The 17,473-nt window shown below is 57.5% G+C and overlaps 1 protein-coding gene across 6 annotated transcripts in view; it reads right to left on the reverse strand.

Annotated features, from left to right (window-relative positions):
* The window catches only part of TEDC1 (tubulin epsilon and delta complex 1), a 37,942-nt gene extending 21,189 nt beyond the window's left edge, over positions 1-16,753 (reverse strand). For 2 of the 6 annotated variants that reach the window (XM_087447783.1, XM_087447784.1), the window contains exons 1-9: positions 16,506-16,750; positions 16,334-16,412; positions 15,825-16,027; positions 15,312-15,467; positions 14,106-14,204; positions 11,279-11,365; positions 10,642-10,809; positions 9,931-9,988; positions 9,162-9,347 (exon numbers count right to left, since the gene is read on the reverse strand). In XM_087447783.1, the coding sequence (XP_087303909.1) occupies positions 9,202-9,347; positions 9,931-9,988; positions 10,642-10,809; positions 11,279-11,365; positions 14,106-14,204; positions 15,312-15,467; positions 15,825-16,027; positions 16,334-16,412; positions 16,506-16,646 (1,137 nt within the window). In that variant the 5' untranslated portion in view covers positions 16,647-16,750 and the 3' untranslated portion in view covers positions 9,162-9,201. Of the gene's footprint in view, positions 1-7,490; positions 9,348-9,930; positions 9,989-10,641; positions 10,810-11,278; positions 11,366-14,105; positions 14,205-15,311; positions 15,468-15,824; positions 16,028-16,333; positions 16,413-16,505 lie in introns of those variants that run through there. The other 4 variants (XM_087447782.1, XM_087447787.1, XM_087447786.1 and 1 more) reach the window with 4 other exon arrangements.
* Between the last annotated feature and the right edge of the window lie 720 nt (positions 16,754-17,473).

A 17,473-nucleotide genomic window follows, 5' to 3' on the forward strand; every position in this document is an offset into this window, starting at 1 on the left:
TAAATTAAAGAACACCTAAATAAACGGAGAGGTGTGTGCCTAAATTGGAAGAATCAACAGTATAAAGGTATCAGTTCTCCTCAAACTGATCCATAGATTGCATGTAATCCCAAGCAAAATCCCAGCAGTTTTTTCCTAATATTTGACAAACTGATTATAAAATGTGTATGTAAATGCAAAGCGCCAAGAGTTAAAACCTTCGTGACGTAGAACAGGATGGCAACACACCAACACAAGCGAAGACTGATTGTAAGGGAGGAATTAACACCAGGTGGTGTTCACGAAGGGTGGGCAAAAAGAGCTACGGGGCAGGTGAAGGGCCCCGACCTCGGCCAGGTGCAGATGGACCCAGGTCTGCAACAAGCAGCTCTGCGGAGCAGGGGAAAGGATCGTCTTCCCATAAATGGCACTGGGACAACTGGTCGTCCATACAGGGGAAAAAGAGTCAAAAGTCACAGCACTGTACACTGGAAAGAGTGAACTTTACTAAATATAAGGTAACATACATATTTTTAAAAAGAAGAAATTTGACCCCTACTTCACACCCTACACAAAAAAGCAATTCCATGTAACTTGTAATCCTAAATGTGAACAAGGAAGGAAGAAAGGGAGGGAGGGAGGAAGGAAAGAAAGAAGGAACGGGGGAGGGAGGGAAGGAAGGAAAAGAAGGAGGGAAGGAAAGGAAGGGGGTAGGGAAGGAAGGAAGAAAGGAGAAAGGAGGGAAGGGGGAGGGAGGGGTAGGAAGAAAGGAGAGAAGAAGGAGAGAAGGGAGGAAGGAGGGAAGGAGGAAAGAGGGAAGGAGGAAGGAAAGAAGGTGAAGGAGGGAAGGAGCGGGGAGGGAGGGAGGGAAGGAAGGAAAGGAAGGAGGGAAGAAAGGAAGGAAGGAGGGAAGTTTTATTAGAAGATAATATATGAGAATATCTTTATGACTTTGAGGTTGGAAAAAATTTTAAATAGGACACAAAAAATAGTAACCATAAAAAGAAAAGACAGATAGATTGGATTACAGAAATTTAAGAGTTTCTGTTCATCAAAAGACAGCACTGAGAGGATGACAAGGCATGTCACAGAGAGGGAGAAGTCTTCTGCAACACTTACAAGCAACAAAGGACTCCCATCCAGGATGTATTAAGAACTCTTAGGGCCGCCCCGTGGCTTAGCGGTTAAGTGTGCGCGCTCCGCTACTGGCGGCCCAGGTTCGGATCCGGGCGCGCACCCACGCACCGCTTCTCCGGCCGTGCTGAGGCCACGTTCCACATACAGCAACTAGAAGGATGTGCAGCTATGACATACAACTATCTACTGGGGCTTTGGGGGGAAAAAAAGGAGGAGGATTGGCAATAGATGTTAGCTCAGAGCCGGTCTTCCTCAGCAAACAGAGGAGGATTAGCAAGGATGTTAGCTCAGGGCTGATCTTCCTCACAAAAAAAAAAAAAAAAACTCTTACATATTAGAAAGAAAAAAGACACCCCAACAAGAAAAAACAGGAAAGAAATTTGAACAGGCACTTCCCAAATGGTCAATAATGAGATGCTCAACATCTTCAGTCATCAGGGAAATGCAAATTAAAGCCACGATGAGAGGCCACTACACACCCACTAGAATGGCTAAAATTAAAAAGACGGGCCCTACCAAGTGTTGACAGAGATCTGAACCAGCTGGCTCTCTACACTGCTGATGGAAGTGTAAATTGATACAACCGCTTAGGAAAACTGGTATTACCTATAAAACTGAACATCCGCACACTCTGACTCAGAATTCTGCTCCTAGGTGTCTATCAACAGAAATGTGTGCACACAAGCAACAGAACAGTCATAGAAACAATATTTGTGCAGCTAAAACCTGGAAACCACCTGTGCAAGTTAATAAAAGAAACCTTAACTAAACCGGAGTCAGGAAGGCCTGTAGGGGGAGCTGTCACACCATATCACACATCGTTAATTATACCGAACAGGAAGAGACTTATGCTTCCATCTCCCACAGGAAATACAACTACTTTACTACTGAAGGAAGATTTCTCTCCCCGCCCAGCAACACTCAGCCAATGAGAAATGCCGCAGCTCAGCCAATGAGAAATGCCGCAGCCCAGCCAATGAGAAACAGGGCAGCTCAGCTAATGAGAAACGCACCAGCTCAGCCAATGAAAAGCCATTGCCAACCTGAACTGTTACTTTCTCCCAATGGACTTTCCTTTAGACCAGCCCCTTCCCCTCCCCCTTTTCTCTATAAAAGCAGCTCCCCTCCTTTGTTTTCCAGATTTGCCTATGGTTTGCCATAGCATGCACATCCAGAATTGCAATTCTTTTGGCTATTCCCGAGTAAACTCGTTTTGGGGATAAAATATCAGGCAAATTTGCTTTTTAAGTTGACAAACCCAATGTCCATCAACAATAGAATGGATAAACGACCTGAAGGTATTTAAACAATGCATTCTGTACAGCAATAAAAATGAGTGACAGCTACATACAACATGTATGAAGTTCACAAATATAATGTTGAAAAAAGAAACCAGACACAAAAGAATAAATATTGTATGATTATATAAAGTTCAAACACAAGATGAAACTAAGCTATTGTGTTTAGGGATGCATGCTTGGGTGGTAAACCGCACAGAAAAACAAGAGGTGAATCACACTAGAGCTGGGACAGAGTTACTTTGATGGGGGCGGGGAGTTCCAGAGATGATGACAATGGTCTAGTTCCTGTCCTGAGGGGGGTTACATGGGAGTTCACTTTGGGGTAACTCGCTGAGCTCGGCACTGAGTATGTCTGCAGTTTTCTGTACATGCGCTATATTTCACAAGAAAAACGCTCAAAGGGAAAAAATCAACATAAATTAAAGAAGGCAATGGATAAATATATTTTAACCATGAAAGGAAAATAACTATGAACCTACAATTTTATATCCAGCCAAATTTTCATTCACATGTGGAGGGTAATAAAGATTTTCTCAGGCACAAAGGGCCTCAGAAAGTTTGTCACAAAAGGATTTACTTGAAAGTATGTTTGGAGAAAAAAACGAAACAAATCTAAGAGACTCTTCAAGAGATATAGGATGTAAGGACAATCAAAATTTTAGTAAAGTTTATGATAAATCTAGAACCACAGAAAATAGGGGGAGAAGAGAAAGAAAACATATTCATAATAGCCGACAACTAAAATTTTAGACAATATCAATAAGAACTTAGGAGAATAAAGGACATGAGAACATGGCAAAGTGTTTATTTTGTTGGGAAAAGGTAGAGATATGGATACATGTAAAAAATCAGCAGTGGCTGGGGCCGGCTCAGTGGTGTAGCAGTTAAGTGTGCACACTCCGCTCTGGCGGCCCAGGGTTCGCCGGTTCAGATCCCGGGCGCGCACCGACGCACCACTTGTCAAGCCATGCTGTGGCGACGTGCCATATAAAGTAGAGGAAGATGGGCATGGATGTTAGCCCAGGGCCAATCTTCCTTGGCAAAAAGAGGAGAATTGGCATTGGATGTTAGCTCAGGGCTGATCTTCCTCACAAAAAAAATATATATATATCAGCAGTGGCAAATAAATGTTAGGAGCAACTATCATAAGAACAAAAATAAATATATGATGTTTAAGCCCAGAAGAAAACTCAATCTGTCCAATGGAATGCAGAAAATAAGAAAAAGGAGGAAACAAAAAAAAGTAAATGGAAGATAAAAAACAAAATGGCCCAGGGGCCGGCCCCATGGCGTAGCCATTAAGTGCGCGCATTCTGCTGCTGGCAGCCCGGGTTCAGATCCCAGGCGTGCACTGACATGCCGCTTGTTAGGCTATGCTGTGGCAGCGTCCCACGTAAAGCGGAGGAAGACGGGCACGGATGTTAGCCCAGGGCCAGTCTTCCTCAGCAAAAAGAGGAGGATTGGCAGATGTTAGCTCAGGGTTGATCTTCCTCACACACACAAAGAAAAATACACACACACACACACAAAAAAAAGTGGCCCAGAAAAGTTCTAATATAATGATAATTATAATAAGTATAAATGAATTAAAATAACCAATTGAAACATAGAGATTCTTATGTTGGACTAAAATAAACCAACAATATGCTGTATAAAAAAAGACTTTTTTTGAAAAAGATATAGTAAGGTTGAAAAATACAGGACAGATAAGCACTTATCACACAATTATGAACCAAAAGAAAGCTCTAATGTCATCTCAATATATGATTAAATATACTCTAAGGCAGAAAAATAGCATACAGGACAAAGAATGAAATTATATACTCATAGAAGAAGCAATAAAACAACATGATGTATCTATTATAAACATATAAATACCTAACAATTTAGCCTCAAAGTATATCAAGCAACAGAATTACCAGGGAAAGTGGATAAATAAGCCATTATTTTGATTTTTCAAATAAAATACCAAAAGTGGTTTTAAACATGGAGAATTTGTTCTTGAGCATTTAAGTGTTAAAGAAATTGTAATAATAATCAAAAATTTCCCCTCCTAACAACTCCAAAGTCCAGACGGTTCTACCAAATTTTCAAGGAACAGTTAATTCCCACCTTAACAAGTTATTCCAGAAAATAGATTGCCAGGGGTGGAATGGGGCCAATGTAATCTTGATTCCAAAACATAATAAGGAAAATATAAAGAAAAAAAGAAATAAGAAGAAAGAAAATTATAGACCTATTTCACTTTGAACATAGATATGAAAGTCCTAAATAAAATTTTAGCTAACCGAAACCAATCAGATATTAAAAAGTTAAAACACCATGATCGAATAGGATTTATCACAGGAATGCAAGGATGGTTTAATATGGGGAAAGGGTGTTGATGTAATTAATGTAATGTAATTCATTACAACAGATAAAAGGAGAAAATGATATGTTTGTCTTGACTAATGAAGACAAAGCATCTGATATTTATGATTCTGAAAAAGCTCTTAGGAAAATCAGAGTGAAAGAAAACTTTCTAAAAGTTATGTACCAAAAACATACAGCAAGCATTGTACTTAAGGGAGAAACTTTAGATGCCTACCCTTGCAGACCGAGAATAAGGATGCCCACCATCACCGCTGCTGACTGGTTGAGCATTAGCAAGATGGCCAAGATGAAACTCCGGTCATCATAGTATCTCCCTACACCAGAAAAACAAGCAATAATCTCTTCATGTAGATCCCCTACTGGCTCCCATCCTCTGGTTGAACCCTGAGGAAACACGTGGTAATAAAAGCGGCACGGTACTGGTGCAGGAGCCACCAGTGAGACAGAAGGGAGGGCAGTTCACAGAGGGAACTGGATATGGAGAAAGCCACAGCACAGATCAATGAGGGAAGATATGTTTGTCCACAGATGGCGTTGGAAACTGGCTCATTGCACAGAGAAAACCTGGATTCCTACATAACACCACCTACAGAGGGGGACCCTGGATGGAGTGAAGACCTAAATGTGCAAGAAAAAAACTCATAGGAAGAAATCTAGGAAAATATGCTCTAGGAAAGGGAAGCATGTCTTCAAACATTAATTGCAAAAACTAAGAGGCAGGGGCTGGCCCCATGGCTTAGCGGTTAAGTGCGCATGCTCTGCTGCTGGTGGCCCGGGTTCAAGATCCCGGGTGCGCGCTGACACACCACTTCTCCAGCCATGCTGAGGCCGCGTCCCACATACAGCAACTAGAAGGATGTGCAGCTGTGACATACAACTATCTACTGGGGCTTTGGGGGGAAAAAATAAATAAATAAAAAATAAAAAAACAAAAACAAAATAAATAAATAAATAAATAAAGTGGAGGAAGATGGGCGTGGATGTTAGCCCACGGCCAGTCTTCCTCAGCAAAAACAGGAGGATTGGCAACAGATGTTAGCTCAGGGCTAATCTTCCTCACAAAAATAAATAAATAAATATAAATATAAATATAAATGTTTAAGATGGTAAATTTAATGTTATGTGTTTTTTACCACACAAAAGAAACTGTCCCTAAAAGGGGAGGAAAAAAAATCTTGGGAAAAAAATCTTGGGAATTGTAAATAAAGAGTATAGGCAAACCAGAAGAAAAAAAACCTCGAAGCCGCCAGCTCACACACCCCACAACCAAGACAACTACAGATCCCAGACCCCAAAGCTACCAGAATCCACCTGGCCCAGCCTGGCACCCCTCACCCCTCACCCGCCTTCCTGCTAAACCCCAGAACCTCTCCACTCAGTGGCAGAAGGGGCCTTTCAGAATGAAGATCAGACCCTGGTCATGGGTAGTTGTCCCCACCCTGCTCAGGAGAAGCCCAAAGTCCTAACCAGAGACCACCAGACTCTGCGGCCCTGCCCCTCCACAACCTCCTCTCTGAGCTCACTCCACACAGCCCACCAACAAGCACCCTGTTTCCTCTGCCCGGACCACCCTCCCGGGTGGGACACTCAGCATCCCCCTCCCCCTCCTCAGGCCTCTGTTCTGATTTCCCTCCAGCACGCCTCTTTTAACCACCACCCTCTCCGTCACTTCCACCCCTGACCTCGCACGTCCACAGGCACCCACCCGTTATGCACACAGTCCTTTACCGTGTTTGCTCTCCCCACAAGTGCTTCCCAAGGCGGCGGTTCAAATCCACCCGCCCCTGGCGAGCACAAGCCCCTCAGCAACCGCAGACGTCCGGCTTCTCAGGGTGCCCCCCAACCGCCCCCCCTGCGGGCTCCTATGCCATCTCAAGCGTCCTGCACGTCCCTGGTTCTGGGAAGGCCAGCGCTTGACTGATTTATCTGACTTCCTGTTTCCTCTTCTCTGCCACGCCCGCCCTTGGGTTCTGCTCATCATCTCTCCAGTTTTTCACAACTATTGATAGTTCAGTTTTCTCCGTTAAACCAACTCTTTATGGGTTACAGATACTGCAGATCAATCTCTCATTCTGGCTTGTCTTCTCACGTTCTTCATGGTCTTTTAATAAACAGCGGTTTCCAGTTTTGATGGGGCCTAGTTTATCTTTGTCTCTTAATGCAGCGTGGTGTCCTTAACTCCTGCGAGTTAAGTCTGTCTTGGTGTCTCAGTGGGGAAGCCCATGGGACCTACACATTGTCCTTGCACGGACACTGCCCCAGGATGGCCCCGGCCGGGCTCCAGTGTGCACACTGGCCCTCATCTGTCCCGTGGGTCTGGGGTCACGTGCAGAAGGGGACTGAGGTTGCTGCCCGGGCCAGGGGGCCCCTAGGAGGAGGAGAGGCAGGGGAGCGTCAGAGACGGCAGGCTGTGAGGACTGAGGGCCATGCCCACAGCTGATTTCAGCTGGCGAGACGGTGTGGGACCCCAGAACACACATCTGTGTGGCTCTCAGCCACTGTGTGCTGAGTTGTTACGGCACCAGGAGGAGCCAAATGCCCTGCTCCCTCATCACTGAAGCCTTAGAATGAGCCTGCGCCATGGGGCCACCACAGGTGCACCCTACTTCCCACAGGCTTGGCCTCTCCGGGCCTGTTCCACCTCGCACATTTGGGAATCAGCAGCTAAGGTCCCACAGACACACACACACACACTTGGGATTCTGCCTGTGACTGTATTGAATCTACAGACCAGTTTGAGGAGTGACAGCTCCGTAACGTTGAGTTTGCATTTGGGTTTCTGAAAATCAAATTCCCAAGGGCCGGTGGGTGTCGGGTCGATGGCAGTCCACAGAAGGCAAGGAGTGTTAAGTGGACTTGTTTCCAGGTAAGAAGGGTCCTGTCGGCGGTCAGGAGCATAGCTGAGGGCACAGCAGCGGGGGATGAGCCCCTAGAGGAGCTGAGGGGAGCCCAGGGTTTGGAGGAAGGGGCTCCAGGCTGGGAAGTCTGGGCACAGGCCCTGGGGCTCTCTGGGGGCCGCCCTATGAGGACAGGGTCAGGGATGTGCTCCTGAAAGGGAGACCCTGCTGGCCACTGCCTGGGCTGGCCGCTGCTCCTGAAGCCAGTGCAGAGGCGGCACAGGTATGTCCTCACCCAGGGACAAAAGAGGCCCAGACTGGCCAAGACAGCTGGTGCCGCCAGGTATGAGCTGTCACTCCAGCACATCCCCAGGGAGACAGGAAAAGCCAATGAGAGAATGTTCTGGCAGGGGGGCCCAGGGGGCCCAGGGACTGGAAGTGGCCTCAGGCTGAGCTGGCTGGCAGCAGGAGGTGGCCAACAGGCCCCTTCGCCTGCCCAGCAGTGAGCGGGTCGGGTTCGACTGGCCTGGGAAGTGGGGACCATGGCAGGGGAGGCAGGCTGAGGCTGCCTGTGGCTGCCGGGGGGAGGGCTGAGGCCAAGCCTCCTGGGATGGAGAGGGCCCTGTTCTGGCAGGCTGGGGGCACATCCCTCAGAAACAGATGGCTCTTTGTCAGGGCCAAGCCGCCTTGGGAACAAAGCCCCCTCTGTCCATGGCAGCCTCCCCCTCACCCCCAGAGCACCGCCCCCAGGAAAGGAACAGAGCCCCCCTGGGCTCCCATCCGGCGCCCCTGCCCACCATACACACAGGCACATGCATGCACAGACACACACACACATACCAGGCACAGGCAGGGCCTGGGTGGGGCTTGAGATGGGAGCCGGGATGAGGTGTACAGGGGGCGCCCAGGGCCGATGCCCCCCCTGCACTGCAAGCCAGGCCTGTCCCCACAGCACCTGAGCAGCCCGGACCAGCCCAGCCTCGGCCACCACTGCCCAGGGTCCCCTTCCCCTGGGCCTGAGCCCAGCCCCGCCCCTGCCCTCCCCAGACAGAGACCTGAAAGGGAGGCAGAGGGACACTGGCAGGCTCACCCCTGCAGGCAGACCTCCACAACTGATTTCTGATTCCTCTCTAGACCCCGAGTGCCCACGGCCACCAACTGGGTCTGTCACGACCTCCTCACAGGGGATAGCCCCTGCCCGCCCCTGCCACTGCTGGCCAAGCGGCTGAGCTCTGTCCAAGGTGGGGACAGCCCCAGAGCCCAGAGTGAGTGCACCACCAGGGCTCTGTGTCTGCATCATCCCTGCGGCCACCTGGCCCTGGCACCTGCTCCTCCCAGGCCTGGCCAGGCTGAGCTATAACAGGTGCCCCACGCAAGGAAGGTGTATCCGTGTCCCTCAGCGGCCAGGCGGCGGGATCCAGATGAAGCCGGGAAGGGCTCCTGCCAGCCTGGCCAGCTCCTGCCGACACTGTCCCTGCAGCTGGCGCAACGCCACCTCCAGGCAGGCCTTCCGGCTCCTTAGCACTGTGATTACCTTGGCGGCCGGCAGGCCCGGGCCCCCGAGCATCCCAGCCTCACTCCTCACCAGCCGGTGGGGCCCATGGGGCTGGGCCAGGCCCCCGCCGTGCTCCCAGGATCGCTGCAGAGCTGCCAGCTCCTGTCTCACGGCCTCCTCGGAGGCCCGCTGCGCGGCCTTCCACTCTGGCCCCCAGCCTCCAACCTGCACAGGAGAAGATGGTGGCTCGTGAGCCAAGGGCAGCCATGTCCCGCCCAGGAAACTGGCTTCAGGCCCCCTCAGCCCTTCCCTCAGCAGCCCCACCAGCTCCCCAAGAAGGGCTGATGGCCCAGATCCCCCGTCTCCAAGGGAAGCGGGGGCCAACCCCACGCCAGCTCACAGGCCTGGCCCTTCCAGGCTCACCGAGCCTCTATGCCCTAAGCCAGCGGCTGTGGGGCCCCAGGGACAGGGCTGACAGCCTCACCAACCCCCACGCCCTGCAGGACCTCAGCCCTCAGGACCACCCAGCTGCAGGTCCAACTCAGCCACCGGGGTGGGGTGTGGGGGGAACGAGCTGGGCTGCCCCCAGCAGGCCCAGTCCCTTGGGGCCCATTCAGAGCCCAGAGTGCAGATGCTGGGGACAGCCATCCCCAACCCCACCCGCCGCTCCAGGGTCAGGCCCAGCCTCCCACCACCCACCACACCAATGAATCGGCTTTCCACCTTCCCACTGCCCTCCAGGAAGGGGCGTGTGGATGGGGCTGACCCAAGGGGACGCCGGGCTGAGGGTGCCACCTGCTGAGCCCACCTCTGGCCATTAGGGCAGGCCTGATCCCAGAGACCCTGTGGGCAGCTGGTCCGGTGGCCTGGGGGAGTGACAAGAGACAGCACCCTCGGTGTCCCCAGGGACCCGCCCTGACCCTGACCCTCGGCTGCTCTGCTTGAGGCTCCCAACAAGGAACCTCCCAACAAGGAACCTCCCACATTTCTCCTGAGAAACGGCCCACAGACGTCACCAGCACTTCAGCTGTCACCACCGCAGGGAGGGCACACGGCGTGCACAGCCCGAAAGACCCCTAGGAAGCCCCCTTGCTCTTCAGGAACAAACTGAAGACTTTAAGGGGAAAAACCATGTTGGCAATTTTCTGTTAGATGCTTCAGAAAAAGAACACAGATGTGGCCCGCTGCTCACAGCACGAGCCCAGGTACTCGCCATCCCCGCTCCAGAGAGCGGCGGGTGGGCACGGGCGGGGGTGGGGAGACCCACGTGGTCACAGGGTCGATGGAATCTGGCGGAGACAACACCAAGAACACCCTGGGAGAGGGAACAGACCTCCAACAGGGTGGCCTCGGGCTTCGGGTGGCTGGGGTGGGGGCAGCGGGGGCTCCTCACCACACAGCCTCCTGCTCCGCGTCTGGCACGTGACTACACCCCTACCAAACTGAATCAGATTAAACCTCGTGAATCCCACAAGCGGCTCTGTCAAACACACCCACATCAGCACACCCGGGCCCTCACCCTGGCCTCCCAGGCCGCCCGCCGGGGCTCTGCTGCCTTCCGCAGCTCCTCCTGCAGGGCCTGCAGCTCCTGAGCCACCAGCTCCAACTCACTGGCCCCCCGTGCGGGGATCCTGGGCAGAAACGTGGGCTGTGAGGCGTCTGGGGGGCAGGCGCCCAGGACTGTGTCCTGCAGAGAGAGATCCAAGTGAGTGGGCAGGTGGCAAGCACAGGTCTCACAACCACAGGCCCAGCTCCCCAGTGAGCGGGGACAGGTGGCCCAGAGGCCCAGGGGGCAGTGCCCACCCCCAGGTTGCACAGTGAGGTGGACAACTACCATCACCCTGCAGGTCTGGAGGCCAGGGAGGCACACAGGCCAGACCTCCAGAAGGCTGGGACCCCTGAGAAGTCTGGGCCTCCCCAGGAGCTAGGCAGGGTGGTGGTGGGACAGACGGACATCTGGAAAGAGCCCCAGACTCAGAGCAGGCAGGCCTGCGTGCAAAGCCAGCCTCACAGCCAGGTGCGTGTGGGGTCTCCCTGAGGCTCCTCTTCCTCTCAGGGAAATGGGAGGACCCCTCACCACCACCCCAGGGCTGCTGTGGTCAAGGCAGGGCAGGGGAGGGCAGGGAGGGGGAGGTGGGGTCGCTGGGCCTCCTGACCATCCACTGCCAGAAGACCAGCTCCCGGCGCCGCCACTCCAAGGCCGCCTCCAGGCGAGCATTCTCACTCTCCAGCCTCTGCAGCAGCTGCAAACCGAAAACCACGGCCTGGTCAGAACCCCACGGGCCAAGATCCCTGTGCCAGGACCCTGCCCACTGCGCCCACCTCTCCCCCTGGCCCCTGCGCCCAGGCGCCAGCCCCACCTCCACACACAACCAGGCCGAGCCTACCAGGCCTCTGAGCAGCCCGTGGTCCCCCACGTCAGCCCCAACCACGAGCCTCACAGGGTCAGGGGCTGAGTCCACATGCCCCCTGACTTGAGATCTCCACCCCACATCCCTTGATAACTGGGGGCTGTAGCCCAGAGGCTGTGGGCAGACAGGGAGGCTTGGGACAACAGAGCTTACCAGGCTCTGGGGGAGGGGAACCTCTCCCCTGTAACCTCATGAACTCCAAAGGTAGAGGCTGCACTGGGGCCCAGCTAGGAGGTGATGGAGGAGGCTAAACTCCCGTTACCTCAGGAACCCCAAAGGCAGGGCAGTGGCTGCATGGCAGCCAGCTGGGAGGCGATGGAGGACTGGCCAGGGCATCGAGGTGGAGAACACAACCATGTGACACTCGGGAGGGCAAGAAGCCCCACGAAGCCCGACCCCCACCATGGCCCCCACAGGCACGCACGGTCTCGTGCCTGCGGACCCCGCATGAACGTGTGTGCGCCCAGGCAGTTTGCCAGCACAGCGTGCCCAGGGACCACTGTGCACTCCACACCGCCTGCCCCTGCCTCAGCCTCAGAAGAAGCCAGGAGCCCCTAGCAGCACAGCCCGGCCAGCAGCCCTACCACAAGTTGTGGGGGTGGGGTGGAGTTCTCCCCGGAGCCCCGCCCAGCCCCCGCCCCCGCTGGGAAGCCCCAAGCCGGCACCTGCTATGGCACCTCTCTGCACACAGCAGCTGTCACCCTGACCCAGCATGGGCACAGCTGCTTGTGGAAGGCAGAGGTGCTGGGGCCAGGACAAATGGCCAACCCGTCGGCCAGACGAGAGCTCTGCCAGGCCATCACTCACGGAGGGCCAGTGCACGCACCCTGGGCTATGGCGCACCAGTGATGCAAGGTCTCCCCTGGCCAGGGAGGGCCCCCTGTTCTGCCCCCCAATCCCACCCGACCTCTGGCTCCACAGCAAACCTGGAGCACCGGCCAGGCAGCCAAAACCCTGCTTGCTACAGCTGGAACCTGGGGCCAGACGGGGCACGGCCTTGAACACCAGGCCAAGGGCCCAGCCATGGCAGGGGGCAGAGCAGGCAGGCCTGCAGTGAGAACCACCCTGCAGCCTAGGGGGCACAGAGCCCGGCAGGGCTGTGAGACACCATGCGGAGGGGGCCTCGCACGTGCACAAAACATACCCCAAACACACCCCCACCCGCGGGCCAGTGAAAAGGGCAGTTAATGCAGTTCCCAAAGACGGTCCCACAGGGTGCCCCACACCCGCCAGGCCATGGGGCAGGGGGCAGGCACCACAGAAGGGAAGGCAACAAGCCCCCTTCACCACCACCACCTCCCCCTGTGGCCCAGCCCTGCAATTCTGGAGGCTCCCTAGGGCGGGGGCAGGGAGGAGGCTCAGGGACATGAGGAGAAGGCTGCAGCCCAGCCAGTAACCAAGGACGCTGCCCAGCCACTCGGCAGCACGCCTGGCCGCTCACACGGCAACCACAGATCATTCCAGAAGCCTCTGGGACCCATCCCCAGAGTACAGGCCCTTCAGGTAGGCCAGTCCAGGCTCCTGCCAGCTCCCCCTCCAGAAACCACGGAAGGAAGCCGACCATGGCCCCTGTCCACCTGGCCGCGCAGTCCTGAGGCACCAACATGCGTAGCCTCCGGGAGCGGGGGGACACTCCCTGGCCCCCCCACAGAGGCCAGGGTCCCAGGCAGCACCAGGCTGGAGCTGGTGCAGCCTCTGCTCTGCTCCAACCCAGAGGCACCAAGGGCAGGAAGCCTGGGCCTTGCTGAGTCACCCCTAAAAGGAGACCGAGCCAGGGGCACCTCAGGACACTCAGATGCTGCCTCAGCACTTCCAGGGCCCAGCGCAGCCCTGCCCGGGGGGGGCCAGCCAGGCATTCCCCAGGGCCACAGGCCCGGCAGGCACCAAGGGCCAGGCAGGTGTGCCCAGGTGGCCACCCTGACCCCACAAGAGGGATGCAGACCCCCAGGAGCACGCAGCTCTGCAGCTGGGATCTGCTGGGCCTGAAAGAAGGGGCCACAGCAGCCCTGAGCCTCAGCCCTCCTGCCCGGCCAAGTACCCCTGGGCCGGGCAGTGACAGCCTCACACTCTGGACAGGCCTGAGCCCAGCCCTCGATGACAGCCAGCCCTGGGCCTGTCCCAGGACCCTGGCCATGCCAGCCCAAGGGAAGGAAACAATGATGACAGATGGGGTACCCCTGGAAGGAAGGTCAGCAGAGTGTGGGGCATGCTGGGCCAGCTCCCCCACTCCCCAGACCCCCTTCCATCACCAGGTCACACCTGCACGGGCTCGAGGGTCAACACCATCAGCTCAGACCCTCAAGCTGTCTTCCTGAATCCCAGCGGCCACCCTCAGCTGGCTGCCAGCCCGGTCCAGACACCAGTGCCCCTTGGGCCCTGAAAACAACCGGCCGTGTGCGCACACAGCGGCCGCTCTGGATCCCAGCAGCAGTGCGCTGTCCGAGGGTGGGAGGGGCTCTGAGGGTGCGCCTGTCCCCCATGCCGGCAGGACGGAGACCTCAGCAAACACCCCCAGCTCAAGACTCAAAGATGGACTGCAGGCCCTCCCCCACCTCGCCCCGCCAGCCCTCACCTGCCGGCCACCCTCCGGGTCCCTGAGCAGCTCCGCTTCGGCGACAGACAGGTGACCGAGGCTGTGGTCGCTGTGGCAGCCACGGGTGTAGGAGTGGATCTGAAATGAGCAGCGCAGGCCCCAGGCTGAGCGGGGACGGGCGCCTCCCCAGCTGGGCAGAGGCCTTCGGAGCCTACCTCACAGACAAGGAAATGGGCCACGCCTTGGCAAGGCGGTTCAGGGCAGCACAGAGCCCAGAGCCCACAGGAAGCCCCTGGAGAAGGAGGGCCACCGGGCAGCCCTGCCTGTGGCCTCACCACCCAACCCAGCTCCAGGGGGAACGGTGGGGACAAAGTGGGCACCCCTGCTTCCCTTCTCTGCTCAAGTGCCAGGCCTGTACGGTGGGAGAAATAACCTCTGGACAGGCCAGTGACGGCAACACGGAGCGACTCTCTGGGTCTGGGGGACAGGGAGGGCTCCCCAGTGAGGTGAGGCCCGAAGGCAGCAGAAAGTTGACAGGGGACCGTGTCCCAAGCAGAAGGAGCAGCTGGAGCCAAGGCCAGGCAAGAGGGAGTGAGGGGTCCCAGGAAAGGCCAGCTGAGCAAAAGACCCTCTGCCTGGGGCAGAGGTGCAAGGTGGGGGGTCCCCACACCAAGGAGCCCTGCACTGGTGGAAGCCCCCAGCCACCTGCCCAGACGCTTCTCAGCCCAGACCTTGCACTAGGCCCTCAGGGACACCTTTGCCCTGCCTGAGCCCCACTGGCCTTCAGGAACCCTACAGGAGCTGACCACCGCCCACACCAGCCCACACCTACGGTGTGGTGGGAGGAGGGGTACCCAGGTGGCAGTGACTTCCCCAGGGCCTGAAGCCCATTTCATTGCTCAGTGACACAGAGCCTGAGGCCTCTGGGGACTTCTGGGGACAGGAAGGCCAATCCCACAGGCTCCTTGCTCTTCTAGCTCCCTGCACCAGTGATGCCCACCTCCACCTGCCCTAGGCCCCCTCTTGGGCCACCTGGAGCCCCGGGATCAGGCTCCAAGCTACCCCAGGGCAGTGCCCAACCGGTCAGCCCCCAGCCAGGCCTAGAAAGACCCACATCCAGCCACAGGCCAGGCCTCAGCCCACGTAGGGGCTCAATGGAAGGCCACAGACAGGGAGAGGCAGCCCGATGGCCTGGAGCCTGGATGGACAACTGCCCCTGGGTGGGCAATGCACAGGCGGCACTACCTTGCCCAGGAGGGCGCACTGCTCCTGCTGACTGGCGATCAGGTTTCGCCACCGGAACCGCAGCTTTCCCATCAGCCACTGCAGGTGGCGAACGTCCACACAGCCATCTGCTTCCACATGGGGTGCAGGTGGGCCAGGGCTGGCCAGGGCCTCACACTGGAGAGGGGTCAAAAGTCAGGTCCTGCTCCCACACCCCAGCAGAGACTCCAGAGTGGGAAGGAGAAAAGAGGTGTCTAGGAGTGAGAGCCATGGGTCCCAGGAGTGCCAGAGCAACAGTCAGGGCTAGACCCTGGGGGCACACACCCCACCTGCCCTGAAGGAGGGAGGGGGGAGGGAGACCGGAGCAGGGGCCAGGACAAGGAGGCCAACGGAGGCCCAGCCTCCAGCCAGGATGACAATACTAACCCACAGGGCTGTCCTGAGGGCTTGCCCAGGCCTGTCCTCCCAGTCCAGCAGGCAGCACCCAGGGTCCCAGCCAAGGCTGGGCCAGGCTCACCCTCAGCTCACACCCACCTCGCACACCGGCATCTCGTCGCCCAGCCGCACGCGGGTCTGGGCCAGCAGCTGCTCGAGCAGGGGCCCACGGGCCAGGAGCCAGGACAGGGCCAGCAGCAGCTCGCGGCTGCCCTGGGAGCCGTCCTCAGGGAGCCGAGCCAGCGACCCCCTGGGGTAGCCCTGGGAGCGCAGCTCCGACTTCACCAGGCGGGCTTGGGCCACTGGGGGTAGGAGAAGGCCAGCTCAGGGGGCCACCCATTGGAAGTGACAGCACCCAGACCCCTAAGGGACCAGCCCACCACCCCCAAGCAGAGGCCCAGCTTAGAAGGGACAATCAGGGGGTTGGAACTTAACCAGGAGGAGGAAACCACGGCTGAGGGCGGAGCTTACGAGGTGGGCGGGGCCAGAGCCTACAAGGGGTGGGAATTGGCCGTAAAGCAGAATCTATGGGAGCGGGTCTTACCCGGGCGGTCGGGGCTGACAGGGGGCGAGGATTGCATGGGTGTGCGGGGCGGGGCGGGGCTTACCCGGGGCGGGCGAGGCCGCGGCGCCGTCGGCAGGCACCGGCGAGAGCACGCAGAAGAGCAGCCGCCAGAGCGCGGGGGCCTGCGGATCAAAAAGCGGCGGTCAGCGGAGCCGGCTGCCTCCCCGCGTCCGCCGGGGCCCCACCGGGCCCGGCTGCCTGCCCGCGGGCCTCACCGCCTCCGGACGGTCGAACTTGGCGCGACGGAAGGTCTCGGGGCTGGGCCCGCCGGGCAGCGTCCGACTCAGCGCGGCAATGGCCGCGGGCAGGGCCCCGGCCGCGTCCGCCCGGTCCACCCGGCGCCGCCGCCGCCCCATGCAGCCGGCCCCGACCTCCCTCGGATCGCGCGCCGCCGCCGCCGGGTCCCGGGCCAATCCCCTCGCGGCCGCGACACGCTGCCGGCCGCGGCCAATGAGCGGCGCCCCGGCTTTTGAGTGCCGTCCGCTCTGTCCGCCGCGGCGGCACTTCTGGTGCGGCGGAGTCCAATCGGCGCGGACAGTTCAGCGGGGTCCGCCCCCTGTGGCCCAATCGCGGCGAGACGCGACACCCGCCTCGTCCGGACTCCGCCAATCAGCGCCTCACCCTGCTCGCACCAAACGGCCGCCTAGCAACTGCCGGAGGGTCTACGGCCGCTCTCAGGGAGCCCCCCTGCGGCCGGGAGGGCTGCGCAGCCGGGCGCCACCGACCCGCGCGTGCGACCTCGGCCTCTGCGAAGCCCTCTCCGCCCGGCCGCCAGGGGGCGCCCGCAGCGCGCGCCGGGCCCGGGACGGGGATGCCCCCGACAGCTCAGTCCAGCAGCGCGTGCGAGGGCTCCTCTGGGAAGGTCGGCGACTCTCTGCACCCCAAAACTAAGTCTCCAGAGTCCCGCCCATCCTCTGCCTGGCCAGCCCCCCACCCCCGCCTCCCTCTGTCCCCTCCACGCCCATCCTCTGCCCTCAGCCCCCCACCCCGGCCTCCCTCTCTCCCCTCCCCGCCCATCCTCTGCTCTCAGCCCCCACCCCGGTCTCCCTCGGTCCCTTCCCCGCCCATCCTCTGCCCTCAGCCCCTACCCCGGCCCCCTGTCCCCTCCCGCCCATCTTCTGCCCTCAGCCCCGCCCCCGCACCCTCTGTCCCCTCCCCGCCCATCCTCTGCCCTCAGCCCCCT

Source organism: Ceratotherium simum, chromosome 24 (genome assembly GCF_057802395.1).
Source record: "Ceratotherium simum simum isolate JZ-2026a chromosome 24, ASM5780239v1, whole genome shotgun sequence".
In the NCBI taxonomy this organism is placed as follows: domain Eukaryota; kingdom Metazoa; phylum Chordata; class Mammalia; order Perissodactyla; family Rhinocerotidae; genus Ceratotherium; species Ceratotherium simum.